A 16,976-nucleotide genomic window follows, 5' to 3' on the forward strand; every position below is an offset into this window, starting at 1 on the left:
TTTTTCAGGATGTTCATTGTGTTTATTCAAGAACATAATTAAAAAAAAAGTACAAATTCAGAATATAAGACTTGTCAGAGAAAAAAATCAGAAGGCCAAATCTATGCCTTTTTGACATGTCATTGTCTTCTTAGCACTGCTGTGGTGAATTAAACTATCTTAGTTTTTAGTAAGACAGGGATTGGAAATTAAGTCTATTTTGGTGAAACATAATGATTGTCTGTTTTGCAGCTAAGGAGCTGTAACGACTATGTGTCTTGCCCAATCGATAGCAAGGAAAGCAAACTGAATACCCCAGCATCCCCGGCTTTTACTATATCTCCTTGATTATTCTTTCACAGTTTGAGAGGCACATGATTTTGACTATGCAGTCCCGTGTTTTTACTGTAGTGTGTGTGCTGAGTGTAAAATAGGAGCGAGCCCGCTCATGCTTCCGCCATCAGTCTTCGCAACTATTATCTGAAAAGCCAATGCAAGCTGATCTCTAAATGTAATAATCCTATGACTACTCTGACAGGAAGCAAGTTCAACCCTGTCCAATGCCAGAAACTGGAAAAAAAAAGAAAAAAAAATTAAAGCAGCAGCAGATTCTGCTTTTTTGTCCTTTTATTAAGGTGACAACCACATCTGAGAATGAAATCGGTGAAGTCTGGCACAAGGTTGGTTATTGCAAAAAAATAGTTGCTAAGTAATGGTTGTTCCATGTGCTAACAGTCTCAGCTTTATTAACCGATGTTAGCAAAGTAGATCTTAGCAAATGTTAGAGGTGAAGAGTCCTTTTCCATTCATTGTAAATAAACAGAAATACCAGGCTGGTGGGGAGCCTGCACTGAAGAAGAATCAAGTACAGCTACACCATAGACACATGCCTATCTAACCATTTACACACCTTTTGCAGCTTCCTTACCTAGCCAACAATGCTATAGCATCCTTAGAGCTAGCAATTATCTAATGAAAATTTCAGTTTAAAAAGATTTTTTGGTGTTTGTATTACCCTGACCAGTAGCTTATAATCTTCTTTTCTTTCTGTATTCTCTTTTACATGTTGGAAGATCAATCTTATTGCCCCTCCTGAGTCTTTTTTTTTTTCTCAAGAATACACAGCAGAATTTCTTCAACCTTTCCTACATATATTTTTTCTAAATGTTTCTAAAATCATACTTGTTGTCTACTTCATGACTATATCTAGCTTATCTATGTTTTCCTTAAGGACTTCATCACCTTTCAGTAAGCTGGATCAATACACAGGGGCTACATGAAATGCTTCTGTTAATATCTTCCACAGTGATACTGGCATCTTTTTGTATCAGCTCTGTATGGTTAAGATATATTTTGCTTGTGAACTGCTCCAACTCTCCAATTTTTTTCTGATTTACTCCTGACTAATGATTATTCCTCACTGCTTGTTTTTGTATTTGGTTTCTCTTAAGTCTACTATCTTCCATTTCTATTAAATTACACGTTTTCTTCAGGATCTCCAGAGTTTTTTAAAACCATTATTACATCTCATTACATTACATTAGGGCAACCAAGATGATTATGGGACTGGAGCACCTCCCTTATGAGGAAAGGCTGAAAGAGCTGGGACTCTTTAGCCTGGAGAAGAGAAGGTTGAGGGGGGACATGATTAATGTTTACAAGTACCTAAAGGGTGGGTTTAAGGAGGACGGAGCCAGGCTCTTTTCAATGGTTCCCAGTGACAGGACAAGGGGCAATGGGCACAAGCTAGAACATAGGAAGTTCCATTCAAATACACGGAAAAACTTCTTTACAGTGAGGGTGACGGAGCACTGGAACAGGCTGCCCAGGGAGGTTGTGGAGTCCCCTTCTCTGGAGATTTTCAAGACCTGCCTGGATGCAGCCCCGAGGGATGTGCTTTAGGCAATCCTGCTTTAGCAGGGGAGTTGGACTAGAAGATCTCTAGAGGTCCCTTCCAACTCTGAAGATTCCGTGATTCTGTGATTCCGTGATCTCCTCCTGTATTCCAGAAAAAGAAAGATGTTTCATAGTTTCTTTGTATTTTATAAATATTATGATAATACATGCCTGGTTTTTAATCTAAATTCTGATTTCCCTCTCATTTTGTGATATAATAGTTGATTATTCCTTCCTGGAGGTTTCTTCCACTCAGTTCTATACCCTCCATACGGAAGTTTCCTTTAGACTGTGTTTCCCTAATTTTCCTAGTAGAAAGTCACATGGATCACTTCCATTAGTTTTATTTCTTTTTTTTTTGGTATGAGCTAATTAAATAATGCAACTACATTAGCTTGACATAATGAGTAGTAATATCAATTATTTGAATGTCTGTGGTTAACATCGATGACAACGACTTTTATATAATCAAAAGATGGTGAGTTTTGGGATGGGAGTTTCCCCAGACAAGAATAGAAGCAACAAGCCAGAACACAGGAAGAGTGTCTTGAGAGCAGGCAAGAAAGAAAGACACCAATAGCCAGGAGGAGATCTACTTTTCCATGTAAAGGGATGGACAGAGGGCTGGACTGACCTCAGCACATTTTTCTTCTCCTTGGAAAGTAAAAACAGTCACAGTTTACTGCTTTTGGCCTCAAAAGAGGGTTGGCCAGCAGGATGGGTGTGTTCTGTCTATCTTTAACTTGGATATGTATCTTCTATGGCAAAATTTTTCCTCTACATTATCAATAAATATTAACCCATTTCCTTCATTCAGAAGTTGTTTTTTTGTTTGGTTTGGGTTGGGGTTTTTTATGCTGAGAACAGCCTTCTACGTTCTCCATTTTTCATTTCTCCTTATGACATGTTGGCTTTAAGAGTAATCTTCATCTCATGTTTGTTCGCTGTGCTGGAAATCCCTTCTGCTTGTCACTCAATTTTTTTATCCCTCTCTACACATTCTTATTCCTTTCTTTCACGTTTGCCATTAGTCACAGTAGCCAGCTTTTTCCCATCACTTCTTTTCAACATCTGCAGCAAAGTTTTTCCCGTCAGTGATCTAATGTCTGTGGGTTATAGTTAAAGGCTGGGATTATTTTTTTAGTATTTTTTTTCCCCCACACAATGGAAAAACTCCCATTTTGGAGCTCGTAGCTAGTCAACTTTTTCTCAAGAGGATATTTAGTATACCAGTGAGTGGAGATCTTCCACTTTGGAGCCACCTTTGTCAGAGCTCTCCAGGCTGACAGAGTGCTCTTGGTTCTGTTCATCACCCTGCCAGGGTGCCTATGCACAATAGCCATGCTCTGAAATGAAACCATCTGTGTAGAAACACAATATTTTCTGTCTGTTAATGATGGAGAGATTGGACACTGACTTACCTAATGTTTTTCTTGAAACGACAGTATAGTATTAAACTGGCATAAAAATGAAGGGACTGAAGAGATTGAATTATCTCTGTAGATGCCTATTTGGTGAATGTTATACAGATAGGTAATATCCAGTCCAAATTCTGAAAAGTTATGTGTAGCAATTTTTCTTCTGCGTTAAAACTAAAATCTTCTTTTTTTTTTTTTTCTGTAGCTGTAATTTTCCTCTATTTTCAAGCAAGGTTGCAGGCATAAAGGAAAAGTCTCTCCTGCATGAGCTCCTTTAAATGAATTTGCTCCATCTTTTAAGTAAAAACTGTAACACAGGATTAAGCAGTATGGTACCTAAACTTCACTTAAACATATGACCATACAAAAAGAATACCCTTACTCTTATCCCAAAAATATACACGTCCAGTCTTTCTCACATAAAATATTGCATTTAAAAGAATTCAATTCTTTAGCCTAAAAGAACAATTTAAATTTGATTAAATGTAAGATCTCTGCGGTATACTATTGATTAAACTAAAATGAGCTTCATATTTCTGAATAAAGGAGATTAAACTGCTCTTTACATATAATTTAAATAGTATCTTAAAAAGTGAAATAGTTCTTTGCAGATGTCTGGTTTACCCTCCAATTTGTGTTTGAGCTATAAGTGATGCAGTGGGGTGTATGTAATTATGCTACAGCTGCTGACAGGCATAAAAGTAAATGAGATGTTTCATCTCAATGGGTACATTTCCTGTTTAAATGTTTAAGAAAATAAACTCAACAGCTTTAGCCAAACTGAGACAGGACTATCTCAAATATTTCGTTTCTGCAACAAACAGCTATTAATAACTCTTTCAATCTCGTTTGGCCTGTTAGCCTGCAACAGATTAAACTGGTATGTTTACAGATTAAGTTTTGTCTTCTTAACTTTTATGAAAACTTTGGGTTTAGTTGTTCGTTTAAGATATAATAGTTGAGAAAATTTCCACGCCTGCTGTTTCTTGACTTTGAGGGAAAATGGAGACTGAAAAATTGATGAATATTTAAAATAAAAAGAGTGATATTCCAAATTAAAGTCTTCTAAAACTGTTGATCTTTGAACTTGTTTTTCAGTACTGTGTTGTCAAAAATGAAACTAAAGCAATATGAAAGAACAATAAACAGAAATTCTAAAATATTACTATGGTCTAGAATGTGTAAGAAAGTATATATTTTATTTGCAGGTTTTATGGAATTTTTAAGCTCAAATGATGATTGAGAATTTATAATTACTAAATAAACTTTTTAGAATGTATTTGCAAAACAACAAAACAGACTCGGTCCAGAAGTTATTTTTAAATGTTCATTGAACAGCTAAGAAGACTTTTCTTGTTTAAAAGGGTTTTACTTTGGGGATGACTTGGCATGGCTAAACACTGAAGAATGATCTAGGATTTAAATCATTAGATCTAGATGGAATTAGGTAACTTACTGTGGGAAGTATTCTCAGATGTTTCAATAACAGATTTTAGAACAAATTTCTTACTGAAGAGATGCAGAGAGTTTCTGTACATGTTAATGAGTATAACATTGATACTGTCTTCAGCTTGCATCAGCTCATCGCAAGGTGAAGATTTAATAATTATTAACATGCTTTGGAGTTCCTTTTCACATGACTGACGGCAAAGCTTCCCACTTCAGTGGGATTTTTGTCTTTTGGGGAATGAGGTAAAACCTTCCTAATCCTAGTGCTTAGGTTGTGGATTATTCTGTGACCCAAGAGAGAAGGAATTTCATAGGTAACAGTTAAATAGGATACATACATCTACACAAGTGATTTGAGAGGCTGTAGACTGGTTTCTCCTGAGTGAAGGACGTGATACAAGATACCATGCTGGATGCACATAAGCCATTTTAGGGCTAAATATAACTGCACTAGCACTGCCTGTGTAAAAATCCCCCTGTATTTAGCTGAAGGATGTGACTTACTAGCTTGTGTGCAATGCCAGGAAAGTCAGAGTCAACCTGGTGCTGTGCTGAGAGAGATTTAGCAGCTTATGTCCTTGCTAGCTCAGGCATCTCTGCAGTGCACTTGATTTCATACTGGGGATGTGCCCAGCTGTGAAAGCAACAGAAGAATATATATCCTTTCTCCAGATCTTTCTTTGTCTCTCCTGAATAGGTAATATAAGCCTTCTAATGTACGGGGTCTTTTGCAGCCTATGTTTTCATGCATTATCTAGCTTTAGAGTCTCAGACCATATTTTAATAAAAGAAGGAACGTTTAAAACATTTAACAGAATAGGAATGAGATGTATATATCACTTCACTATTATTTTCTCATTATCTGTTAATAATGAAGTATAAAACTAATAAGGTATGTCATAGTAGCAAGAAACCAGTCTGTGAGTGAACTACCAATATGCTTTGTGGCAGTTGAAGATACTTGGCTTAATCCTGTGTGTGCCAAAAGTCTCTTAATACACACCTGTTCTAGGTCAGGGACATGCTGAATCTGCGAGATACATGCTGCACCAATAGTCTGAATGTGTGTTCTCTCTTATGGAGAATTTCCAGACAGCTTGCTACTTTTACAGAAATCATGGATAAATGCTGTGAAGCCACTACTATCGTAGTTGTCCCTGTTCCCCTCTATTCACAGTTCCTTCACCAAATAAAAAAAATAAAAAAATCAGCTTCCCACTTCCTTCTCCATATATTTCCAAGTATATGGAAGGCATCAAACAGAGAAAGAACCTTCTTGTTTCTTGGTTTCCCTTTCCAGGTATTGTTATTGCAACTTTTTGCTAGTGCAATCTTCTTAATCTGAGCACTGTACAAGATCAGTGATTTCTGGATCTGCTGTTAATGCCATGGCATTTCTCTACTAGTCTCAGACTGCTCATCTTAAAACATTGCACTGAAAATGAAGATCCATGCGTTTATTTCCCAAATACTGACTTCCAGAAATAGTGAACCACTTTCCCCACTTCTGAGACATGTATTTTCTATCTCCTCTGTGTAGTTCAGCACCTGAGGCAGTCCTGTGTACAGAAGTGGGAAAACGGCAATGGTATTAGTGAAAACAGCACCACTTAGGTATTTGTGAAATCTGGAATAATTTATTCAAGCATTTTTTTATTAATATTAGTATTTTTTAATAACTGTTCTATCAGTTCATGATCTCCATCTTTACTAGAAAAGGACAATGACATTACCCAGACACAGCCCTTTCAGATAAAGTCTAAAAATTACTCTATCATTAATATTGATAGTATGAAATGATTTCTGGTTCCTTTAAGAAGCCATGTCCAGATTTATGGATAAAGAATAGAAAAAGAACCTTAATCATGTTTGATTCGCTCTATCAGTTAAACAATTCTCAGCGCCACATTGAGAGGGCTCATTGTTTATCACATTGGCCAGCACCAAGTCCACTTTATGATGTGAACAGCCAAGGGCAAATTTAAGGAATATGTGTTACCCAGCACCAAAGTGTTCAGATAGTTCAGTATCAAGAGCACACCTGTTCGTATGGTGTTGTACCCCGGATATAGCCAATTAGTTGCACAGTTACAGATTGTCTCTGCAGCGAAATTTGGAGTGGACACGTCTGGGCAGAATCTGAGAAGTGTCAGATAATCATTGATTTAGGTTGGAATGGATCTGAGGTCTTGTGGTTTGAGTCTCTTCCCCCTCCTTAAAGCAGGGCTACCTAGACATTTGTCTACATTTCTAGACCAATGTCTGAAGCCTTGTAATTCTATCCAGATGAAATCTGCAAGAGGAAAGACACTATGTCTAGGCAACTCAGATATAGAAAAGAGAAAACAGCAGAAAATAGCATTAGTGATCAACAACAAAGCTAATCATGCAGAAGTGGGTGCCTGAATTTAGCTAATGATTTTAAAGTAGTTCTTACAGCCTAATAAACTTCGATCACTCCAGTGGGGATTTCCTGTGAAGAGCAGACTCAGCTCTGCAGTGAATCCATTAGTAAAGCTGCCTTTGTTCTTGTGAAGAATGCTATTTACATTTCTGTAGGCTTCTTCACGGGCTGTATGGAAATAGAAAAACTGTATGAAAGGAAGTAATGCAAATATTTGGAAGAGGACTGTCCTCTTTCAACAGTCTAAAGCACAGTCTGTAATTAATCTGTAGCTACTTGACCAGGTAAATGTAACAAGTGCTTATATTAAGGTGGCAAAAAGTTTGCGTTTAACTTTGCTGGGTATACGGTTGTGAGAAATTCTGCTTTTAGGCCTAGCTGTTCCATATACGACCATTGTCCACATTAATTTTTCATTTCAAGACAGAAGTAAAACTATTGCTCTTATGTAATATTGTTGGGGGGGGAACTTTTCTCAGTGTAAAAATAGAAAAAAGTGTACTATTTAATTCTATCTTTTTATTTCAATGCTGGATGAACTAGGAAAATGATGATTAGGAATTGATGTGAATATTTTTATCACAGGACAAATATTAGTTGGTTTAGACAATACAAGAAGAAATGAGAATTTCTGTGACAATAATTTGGAAACTGCAAAGGAGGAAAAAAAAACTACCCCGAAGACAAAACCCAACCTGTTAGGGTGCGAGAGAGTTGAACAGAAACTGCAAAATATCTGCACATAGGATTCAGGAAGTACGTTTTCCCAAGGGCATTAGAAAAATACTGGTCAACTATAGTTCAGGTCGCCTGGTGGAATGCTCTTCAGCTGCTTCCTGCTGCCTGCACTACTGTCTGCTCAAAATTCTGGCACGTATTGTCTCGGCTTTTCATTGCTGACATCACCTGATTGCACTATTCATTCAAGTGGGTCAAGCATTGTAACTCCAAAATATGTAGCAGCAATCAAAAGAAACTGAACTCCAACCTACACAGCAAGTTTCTGCTTGGTAGCCCCATACAGCTGGCTCCGCTGGGGGTAGGTCAGCATTATAGCGGTAGAGCCAGCCAGAATTGCTGTCATGCAAGGGAGGATGTGGCCCCTTAATTTTTTTCCCTGATGTTTGGGTTTTTCTCGAGCCCTGTCCGCCACAACCTTGCAGCATTATTGTTTCATGAATACGTTATTGCCATTGAGTACTGGCAGTCCTGACATTGATAGGCAGTGAATCAATACTTTTATAGAATTGTGAAGCCAAACTTGTTCTGCAGATCCACAATGTGCAGTATGCGGTTTTTCATTCTGGATGTAATAACTGCAATTTGAAATACGCCCCCACAAGCATTGATTGCATGCTTTAAGAAATTCACAATAGAGAATTTAATTAAGAAAGAAGAAACTGCATAACTCCATTTTAAAAAGAAAAATTCACCCGAGATGTTTTTTTCATTTTCTGGCTATAATAGCAATAACTATCTTTAGCTGAGGACATTTCCTGGGGCTTAATGGCCCATGGCTGTACTTCTTCAGGTGATCATCATCTCCCAGCAGTCATTAATCCCCTACAAATGCCCTGCACCTCAGTCATTAAATGTGCTTCTTCTGAAAATGAAATACTTCTATATTTAATGCATCTTCCAGGAATAGGAGTGATCTTTCTGAGGTGAGGAATGAAAGGAGTTTAGTAATGTGTCAGAGGAGTACTAATTATGACAAGTGGGTAAGATCTGTTTCTGGAGATAGCACGACAAAGAGTTTTTCCACAGTAAGAGCATGTTATATGTAAATCATCATTTTATGTATGTCACGATTAACACTCATCCCAATTACATAACAGCCAAATCAGAAATACAGGTAGTTATTTGTAGCTGTTTTTCTTCTACGGGGCATCTCAGCACAGAAATAAGGCATCTCACAAAACACAGAGAGTATGTGCCTGCAGCACTGCTTAAAATGTCTTTCTATTCCGTAGCTCTAACATAGAGCTACAGTTTTACAAGGTGTTTGTGATAATGCAAGAAAAAAAAAAGAACTTAAATCTTTTATCCCTAAAGGTCTGAAACTCTTGTAAGTAAGTCTTTTGGTGAGAATTTTATGACTCTTGGGACCACAAGTACAGCACCAACAGTGTCATCAGAAGTTTTAAATGTAGTAGACAGCCCACCCGTGCACAAGTAGAATTAAAGCTTTCAATGAAAATAGTCAAAGGGAATTTGTCTTGATAGAGGTTGAATGGCGATTTGATTGGTTTTTTTAATTGGAATTCTACTTACTGATATATTGTGTTACTCCCATCTCATGCTACTAAGTATGTACCGTGTAGATTATGTGAAGCCTGTACCTGTTCCAAGATAGGTTGAGAGGGATCAGACCTGATCCTATCGTGTTGCCTTCAATGAATACAGAATTAGTACCTTTTAGGTGTTATGGTCATTTATTATTTACATTGGACATTCAAATCTCATGTACTTTGGTGAGTGACAGTGTAGACGACAGAAATAGATTTTTGGGCCATGCATTGTTAAATGTTGAATGTTAAATGGCGTTAATGTTAATATTGGATCTGTCCTAGTCAGTACCTTTTGATTGCTGATTGACCTTATAAAAGAATTGTTATAACCTGACTCCAAAATCCATTTTCTTTTCAATTTTCTCTGTCCCCTCAAACAACAAGAAAAAACCACCCGAACAAAATATCTTTGGTTTAACTCACAGTAAAAAAATTCACTTAGTTCAGTAACCCATAACATCTGTCTTAATTTTGCAGTTGTCTTAAGTTAAATATTTTTGTCTAAGTGAAAGGCAAAGTTTTCTTTCAGGAAATTTAAAATATAAAAATTTGACATACGCACATGTGCATGCATTTGTTAACCTGCTCCCCTTCTTGGTTTTTGGAAAAAGCTATTATTACCTGAATTAGACTTTACCCTGCAAGTATTCCTACTTATCCCAAAGCAGTTTTCAGCAAATAAACTAATGAAAAAAAATTATTAGATCTCTCATTAAAATTCACTGATGGAAAAAAGAAAAGATGCGCAGAGCCAAGGACAAGATAAAGAGTATTACATCTTTAAGTTGTTTCCAATCTAGTTTATATCTTATCATAAATAGCAGGTTGGGGAATAAGTACTAATCTATTGTAGTGCAGCTAGAACACTTATTTTGCCATAGTTTATATCTAAGGCTACTTTACTTATTTGTATCCTACCATGCAACTTACAATGTCAGCATTCCTCAGACCATTAGCCAAAAAAGCAGTTAACGTTTTTGCACCCACCTTCTGTCACAGAAGGTAGACAGAATTATTATCCTGTCTTGTTATATATGACTCTGAGTACTCCAAATCCAAACTTCATTACAAAATAGGGAGGGTCACACAGACTTTGCCAGTTACCTTGTTTTGATACAAATCAGAAAGAACAAATTCAAACAGGAGTGTACACAATAAAGAGTAATTGAAAAAAGAAAGCATACATTCTTAAAGTGAATTTGTCAGTATACCTAGAATTCTTGTGTAATTTTTCTACTCGAGAGCTCTGTGTTTTCACCCATTCATTATATTTACAGACAAGTATAATTTAAAAAATCTTATATAATATTTCTCATTTTAAATTCTGTGTTGTAGGTCTTGTTTTCCCTCTGCGCTGCATTCTGGGGAATCCAAATTATGAAGCGGATCATTTCATCCAAAGATAAACATCACTGAAAGAGCAGATCTAGCATCACTTTAATTATGGAAACAGCACTTTGGAATAACCTTCTATGTTCCTTGGAATTAATCAACCATGATTCTTACTGAATCGCAATCATTTTATTTATGATAGGAGAGGTTTGTGATTTCATATGAAGGTTTGAAAGATTCATTAGGATATGTATTCATTTTTTTTTGATTTCTAAAAAAATATTTAATTTCCCTCCAATTTAAATAAAATATTCATTCACAACACATATTTTTACACTGAAGTGATTACAAAGTCTTAGAAACCATGTAAAACTAATTGCATTTTGCAGTGATTTTGTTAGTAATTATATGTGAAAAGTATTTTTCACAAGAGGAATAATTAATATCGTATTTGTTCTAACCTGGTATAAAGTGACTGACTGTCTTCCTATTGAGGCTAAACATAAACATGTGTGAATGTCAGTTTTTCCGTAATGATTGAATTACACTAGAATTTCAGTGTCATGCCCAATTCAGTGTTCATAACATACAGCTACATGAGGATGAGTAGTCGAGGCAAGAAAATGATTAAAAACAGCATGATAAAATAACTTGAACTAGTATGAGTTGAAACATCTTCAATAAAATTGGACAATGTATGTGTTGTATAATGCAGACTTGCAGTTTATACTGAATTATTTAAGGAGTACACCTGCAGTTGCCAACTTCAGATACTGATGAAGCCAGCACTTGCACATGGGTATCCCATTGACTAATATTACTCACGTGACAAAATATTTGCAAGGCTGGGCCCTTAATTTCTGGTAATTTCCTGCCGGGGTGATCTCAGGGGAGATGCACGTCTTGTCTTTCAGGAGCTGTTGGAAAGATGGTTTGTGCTAAGATAGGAAAATTAAATACAAATGGTAAAGGGAGTCTCCAAACAGCAGGACTGGCAAAAATATTGGAGCTGGGTTGTTTTTCTTTCCTCACACTCTTCCAACTTTTATTTGGCTCCAAGACTTTTAGAAGTGCTTAAAGTCAAGTAGCTAAAAAATGTAGGCTGTCTTGCATGCTTCAAACTAGTAATAATACCTGGATTAAAAAATGAATTTAAGTTTGGGTTGGGTTTTTTTCCCATTCCATTTTCCTTGTTAATGACATGTTAACAGACAGATTAGATAGATAGCCTACTTTTAATTAACCCATATTTTCAGTCTCTAGCTGTAACAGATGCCACTGTGTACATAATTGGGTGTTTCCAATAAATCGTCAGAAACACAATAATGTTATATAAATAAAATTGGTCCAATGTCTAGTGATAGTATCAGATTAATTTTACATAATTTTTTTACTTCAAAACCCAAGTTTTAAGTTACTCCATTTGTGTATCAAATGCCTTCTGCCTATCATTTTAGATTATGCTCAAAGACCTTGAAATATTTGACAGAGAAGGCAGGTGTTATTTTTATTAGAGGCACTAATACCTGGAATGCAAAGTAAGGATACCTTCCTATACTGAAGGAGTGTTTAAACAGAGGACCTGTGGGTCTTCACTTTACATAATGAGAAGATGAAAAAACTGGCCCATGAAAAGCCTAGAAGAAATTAGTTTTTAAATACCTGTTGAGAAGTTTAATTCAAACTTGTATTCCTAACAAGGTAAGCTTTCAATGTCTTTTTAAGAAACGGATAAATACAATTATGTACCTCTGAGCTCAAGAGTGGAAATATAGTCTCATGTACACCGTTGTGTACTAACACAATGGTGCGACAGTCAGGACCTTTCTCTGCTATTACCACTTCTGACCAAAACTTACCATTTCTTTGCCTGAATTTCCCCATCTGTGGAATGGGGGTGATGGAAGTACTGATGGTGTCTCTCACCTTAATTGAAGTATTGCATTTGGGATCTTTTCCTTACAAAGCTATTCTAGGATATTTAAGAAAATGACAGAATCTGATTCCAGAAATAGAAAACAATCTACAAACTTCTTATGTGACCTCAAAAGTTAGTGTGCCTACATTTTCAAAACTTGTAATAGTGACATCTACCTCAAAGGAATATTTTGAGGTCAGTTTAATATAAAGACTGAGTAACATAACAAAGAATATATTGACAGTCAGTTTCCTTATCAAAATAAATCCTTCAGAGAGACAGGAACAGGATAAAGATTTAACATTTTTTTGCATTTAAAAATCTGCAATCTTCAAAGGACAATAACGAAGATCTGAATTAAATGAAATTAAAGATATCCTAATGAATGTAATTTATTTACATGAAGTAATGAAAGGAATGTGATTTCAAAGGTAAATTCAGATTAAGATGTAAATGTTCTACATAAATCAACAGTTTCTCACTCTAGTCACTATCAGTTACCTACAATTAAATTAAAAAATACAGGTAAACTAGTGACAAATATAAAAAGCACGGTAGTTTAACTAAGATCGAAAGAAAACAGTTGTACTCAAAAGAGGTCAATTCTAATAAATGAAATATGCAAAAACCAGGCACAAAGTATAATCCAAACATACCCCTGCTACAGCCTGCTCTCTCAGAGATCCTGAACTTTACAGAAACCTTGCTTTCCTACCTTAAAAGTGTCTCATTTCTCAGCTTGATGGGAATCTGGAAATGAAACATTCCTCCATTTCAATTTGACAGCCCCACTTAACCAAATGGGGGGGGGGAGCTCCACCATTGGGAACATCTAACATGTCTAACAGAACTGTCCCTTATAAAAAGTTGCTGGTGAAAGTAACCTAGTCATTAAAGCAAAAGCCAAATAAATTTCCTCTTTTCACGGGTTTTAAATCCCAATTTCCTACTTCCAAGGACTTGCCATTGTGTATAGGTTGTTTGAAAGCAAGGTGCAGGAGAGGAACGACTTTCTTCCCATTGCACACTGAGCAACACAGAACCCCAGAACGACTCCTCTGGCTGAAGCCTTGAACAGACTCACCAAGGGTGTCTGAGAGTCTTGTACTTTACGATAACATCCACTGGGTGGATCCTTTGGATGCAGACTGGAAGCTAAGGTTTGCCTTTCCCAGAAAACAGAGAGTTTCAAGGACAAGCTCATACAAACACCCTTGTCTGCATCATTCTCCCATTAGCTATGTGGTAGGTAGCTATATCGTTGTCAACTTGCTTGTCATGAATGTTTTTAAATATAGATTGTTTCAGTATTTTAGGCACCTAACGCCAATACTGGATCTAGTTCATACTGTCTTTGTAGCCACTGCATACAGTGAAAAAGTCATCCCAAAGACCTCTGGTTTTGAGTAATCAAGAGGCTCTGGAGGCTAGATGGCCACTGAATTGAATTATGTGTAGTTAATGTATTGCATAAAGTTAATTGAATTAATTAAATCCTAACTGCAAACATTGCTTATTGCTAGGATGTATTAGTGGCATTTTGGTAATTCACCCTTCTTCCCTCACCTTTTTAATATTGCGTTGCTCATTTCTTTAGAGTTTAACCGTATTGCCTGGTTTGAACAATTGTATAGGATCAAGCGAAATCAGGTGAATTATGTGAGTACATTAGTGAACAAAGTATTGATGCAGAACTAACAGATTTTGTGCAAGTAACTATTTTTCTTTTAGAAAGCTACTGTTTCATGTCTCTGGAAACAAAAATATTCTGCAGGCTAAAACCCTAGCCTCACATATCCAGTGAGAAACATCATAAATAATATTTGTAATATTTGCGGTATTGCTTAAGACTTCCGTTTTGGTTTTGTTTGTCATTAAACTCCCCAGTGGCACACCTTGGGGGAAAAAATGTAGATAAACAAAGCTTTTTTTTCAGCAAGAATGTTAAAAAAGTGACTGCCCCTGCTCTTTCCAGCTGTTGCAATGTCACATCCCTACACATGGCCTTTCCCGGACTATGAAGACAGCAGTATCAAGTTACTGAAAACCCAGAAGTAAGCAGCTGAATCCTGTATTCACTTGAGACCTGACCCTGCGCCATTCAAGTCACCAAAAAAACTTGCTGCTGACCTCAGGATCAGGGCAGAGCATTCCCTGTATGGAAACAAGAATGATGCAATATTTACTGCAACTCAAGCTTTGGGATGGTGCTTTAGTTAAAAGTAACACAGTTGCACAATTACTTGTTCCCGTAAGTGTCTAACATGGTGTTCTTTGTGTAATATTAAAATCAGAGCCCTTTGATGGATAAATGATGACAGTTAAAGCTGTAAGCTATGCATACCATGTACAATGGACTCATGGTCCTTTCTCTTGATTTTCCTTACTCCAGCTTTCTCTCAAGTCTGTGGGATTAGGGACATCGTTACCTCAACCACTATCTAAAAGGAGGTAGTTGATCAGATATTTTAAAGTTCCTTTTAACAGACAAATTTCTGTGAGCTTTCAGGGGTTTATGTCATGTGATTAGACACTACTAAGCTGAGTGGCCCTGAAGGTAAGAGTTGTTTGGACTTTTCATCTTTGCTCTCTAACTTGTGATAAAAAGGACTGTGCCTTAGCGATGGAGTTCATCAAGAAGAGCAATAACTCTCAGAGAATGCTCAAAGCATCACCACATCTTGCAATATTATGCAAACTATGTTGCCCATAGTTGAAGTTTTTCTTAAAAATCTGTCTCCTGGAATCCTGTGACTGCTGCCTTTTTTTTTTTTTTTTTTTAACTTATTTGCTTTCTTTAATAAATGTTTCTGACTGGTAAAAATGAGCTATAGAAGGTTCAAAATCTAAGAGGCAAACCAGAAGATTTTAATAGGTAACGTCTTAAAATATTTTCCTTTTTAAACCACCCTAGCGATTACATGAGGCTTGACTCATGATCTTTAAACTCTTGGGATTGCTAATGCTGAATGGGAAAAAACTATTCTTGGTCTATCCTTTTTCCGTAAAACCTCAGGTTCCAACATAGGCATATACGACGGCCATGAGGCAGAGTTTTGCTGGGTTACCTGGTTCCCTGCTGGTGTTTAACCTGTTCAGTTTGGAATTTAAAACAAAGGGGGCTACAGAGACAGCTCTCTGAGGGCCCACTACCCTCGGTAACCCTCAGACACACAGACCTCAGCCACAGAACGTCCTGCTCCCTTATCACTCCCAGCTCGTCTGGTCAAAGCAAACAAGAGATGTACTGTGGACTACGGGATTTTCTCTTTCTACAGAGGAAAGAAGTGTAAAAATACCAAGTTTGAAACTCAGATACAAACCACAAGGTAAAGCAAAAATAAGATATCTCACACACTGGAGAAGCACTTCCATATTAATATCAGGGCCAATGGAAAACTTGGCTCGGTCCTTTGTCATTTTTGCCCCACCTATGGAAAACAGCAGAAAAATGTGGAAACATTGAGTAAGAATGAACTGTCGGGTGTCCTTGTGTTTATGGTTTGGCAAAGAAAAGTGATACAAAATGAATCCTCTCCCCCCCGCCCCTTGCTAAATTTTTATGCTTCCTCCTCTACTCTCTTCCCATTTTTTCTGTCTGTCTCTCTCTTGTGTTTATTTATCTTTGCAAAAAACCTCTTCTGTCTTGCTTTAGGTTTGTTATGTGTGGAGGTACATACTCTTCTAGTATCAAAACACACAATATGCCTCTCATACATTGTTAACGTTATATTTATTTATTTTGTATATATCCGTCTGGTGTCTTCTAATGATTCATTTTCTATTTCCATTCCAGTAACATAGCACTGTCCTTTTCCCAGTTTCTACTCCCTCTCCTGTTTCTTTGCTATTAATTCCTTCTAGTTACTTGTTGTCCCTTCAGCGCTGTGCATTAGCTGTCACTGTCTCTCTCTACCTCAGGATGTACTGTTACAGTCCTTACGCACTATTTTCCAACCTGCTGATTTTACTGGGGCAGAGGCAGGCAGCCCAGTAGTAATAATGTTTGATTAAAAAGAGATTAAATGAATAAAGAAAATCATGGAACATTTTAAACACTATGGAATTTGTGGTGTTTCTGCTACTTACATTTTTCCACAAACCTTGAATGTAAGTACTTATCAGCACATAAATTACTATTATAGAAATGTTTGCCAGGAAAGAAAAATACTGTAAGACAATTGAACTACCATTTTTACATCAAAGAATAGCCTACGAACTTACAGAGTGCGATCATGTCTTTTGCTGGTGTCTGCCTGCATTGAGGTCATGAGCCTGTTATTTGAAGA

General features: G+C 36.7%; 1 protein-coding gene across 2 annotated transcripts in view; it reads left to right on the forward strand.

The window, feature by feature from the left end:
• Window positions 1–16,791, forward strand: part of AGMO (alkylglycerol monooxygenase) — a 198,451-nt gene extending 181,660 nt beyond the window's left edge. The window contains exon 13 of one of the 2 annotated variants that reach the window (XM_054191521.1): window positions 2,351–2,654. In XM_054191521.1, coding sequence (XP_054047496.1) covers window positions 2,351–2,455 — 105 coding nt within the window. In that variant the 3' untranslated portion in view covers window positions 2,456–2,654. Of the gene's footprint in view, window positions 1–2,350; window positions 2,655–10,772 lie in introns of those variants that run through there. The other variant, XM_054191523.1, reaches the window with a different exon arrangement.
• Window positions 16,792–16,976: the final 185 nt, after the last annotated feature.

The sequence above is a fragment of the Rissa tridactyla genome, chromosome 2 (genome assembly GCF_028500815.1).
Source record: "Rissa tridactyla isolate bRisTri1 chromosome 2, bRisTri1.patW.cur.20221130, whole genome shotgun sequence".
Taxonomy (NCBI): Eukaryota; Metazoa; Chordata; class Aves; order Charadriiformes; family Laridae; genus Rissa; species Rissa tridactyla.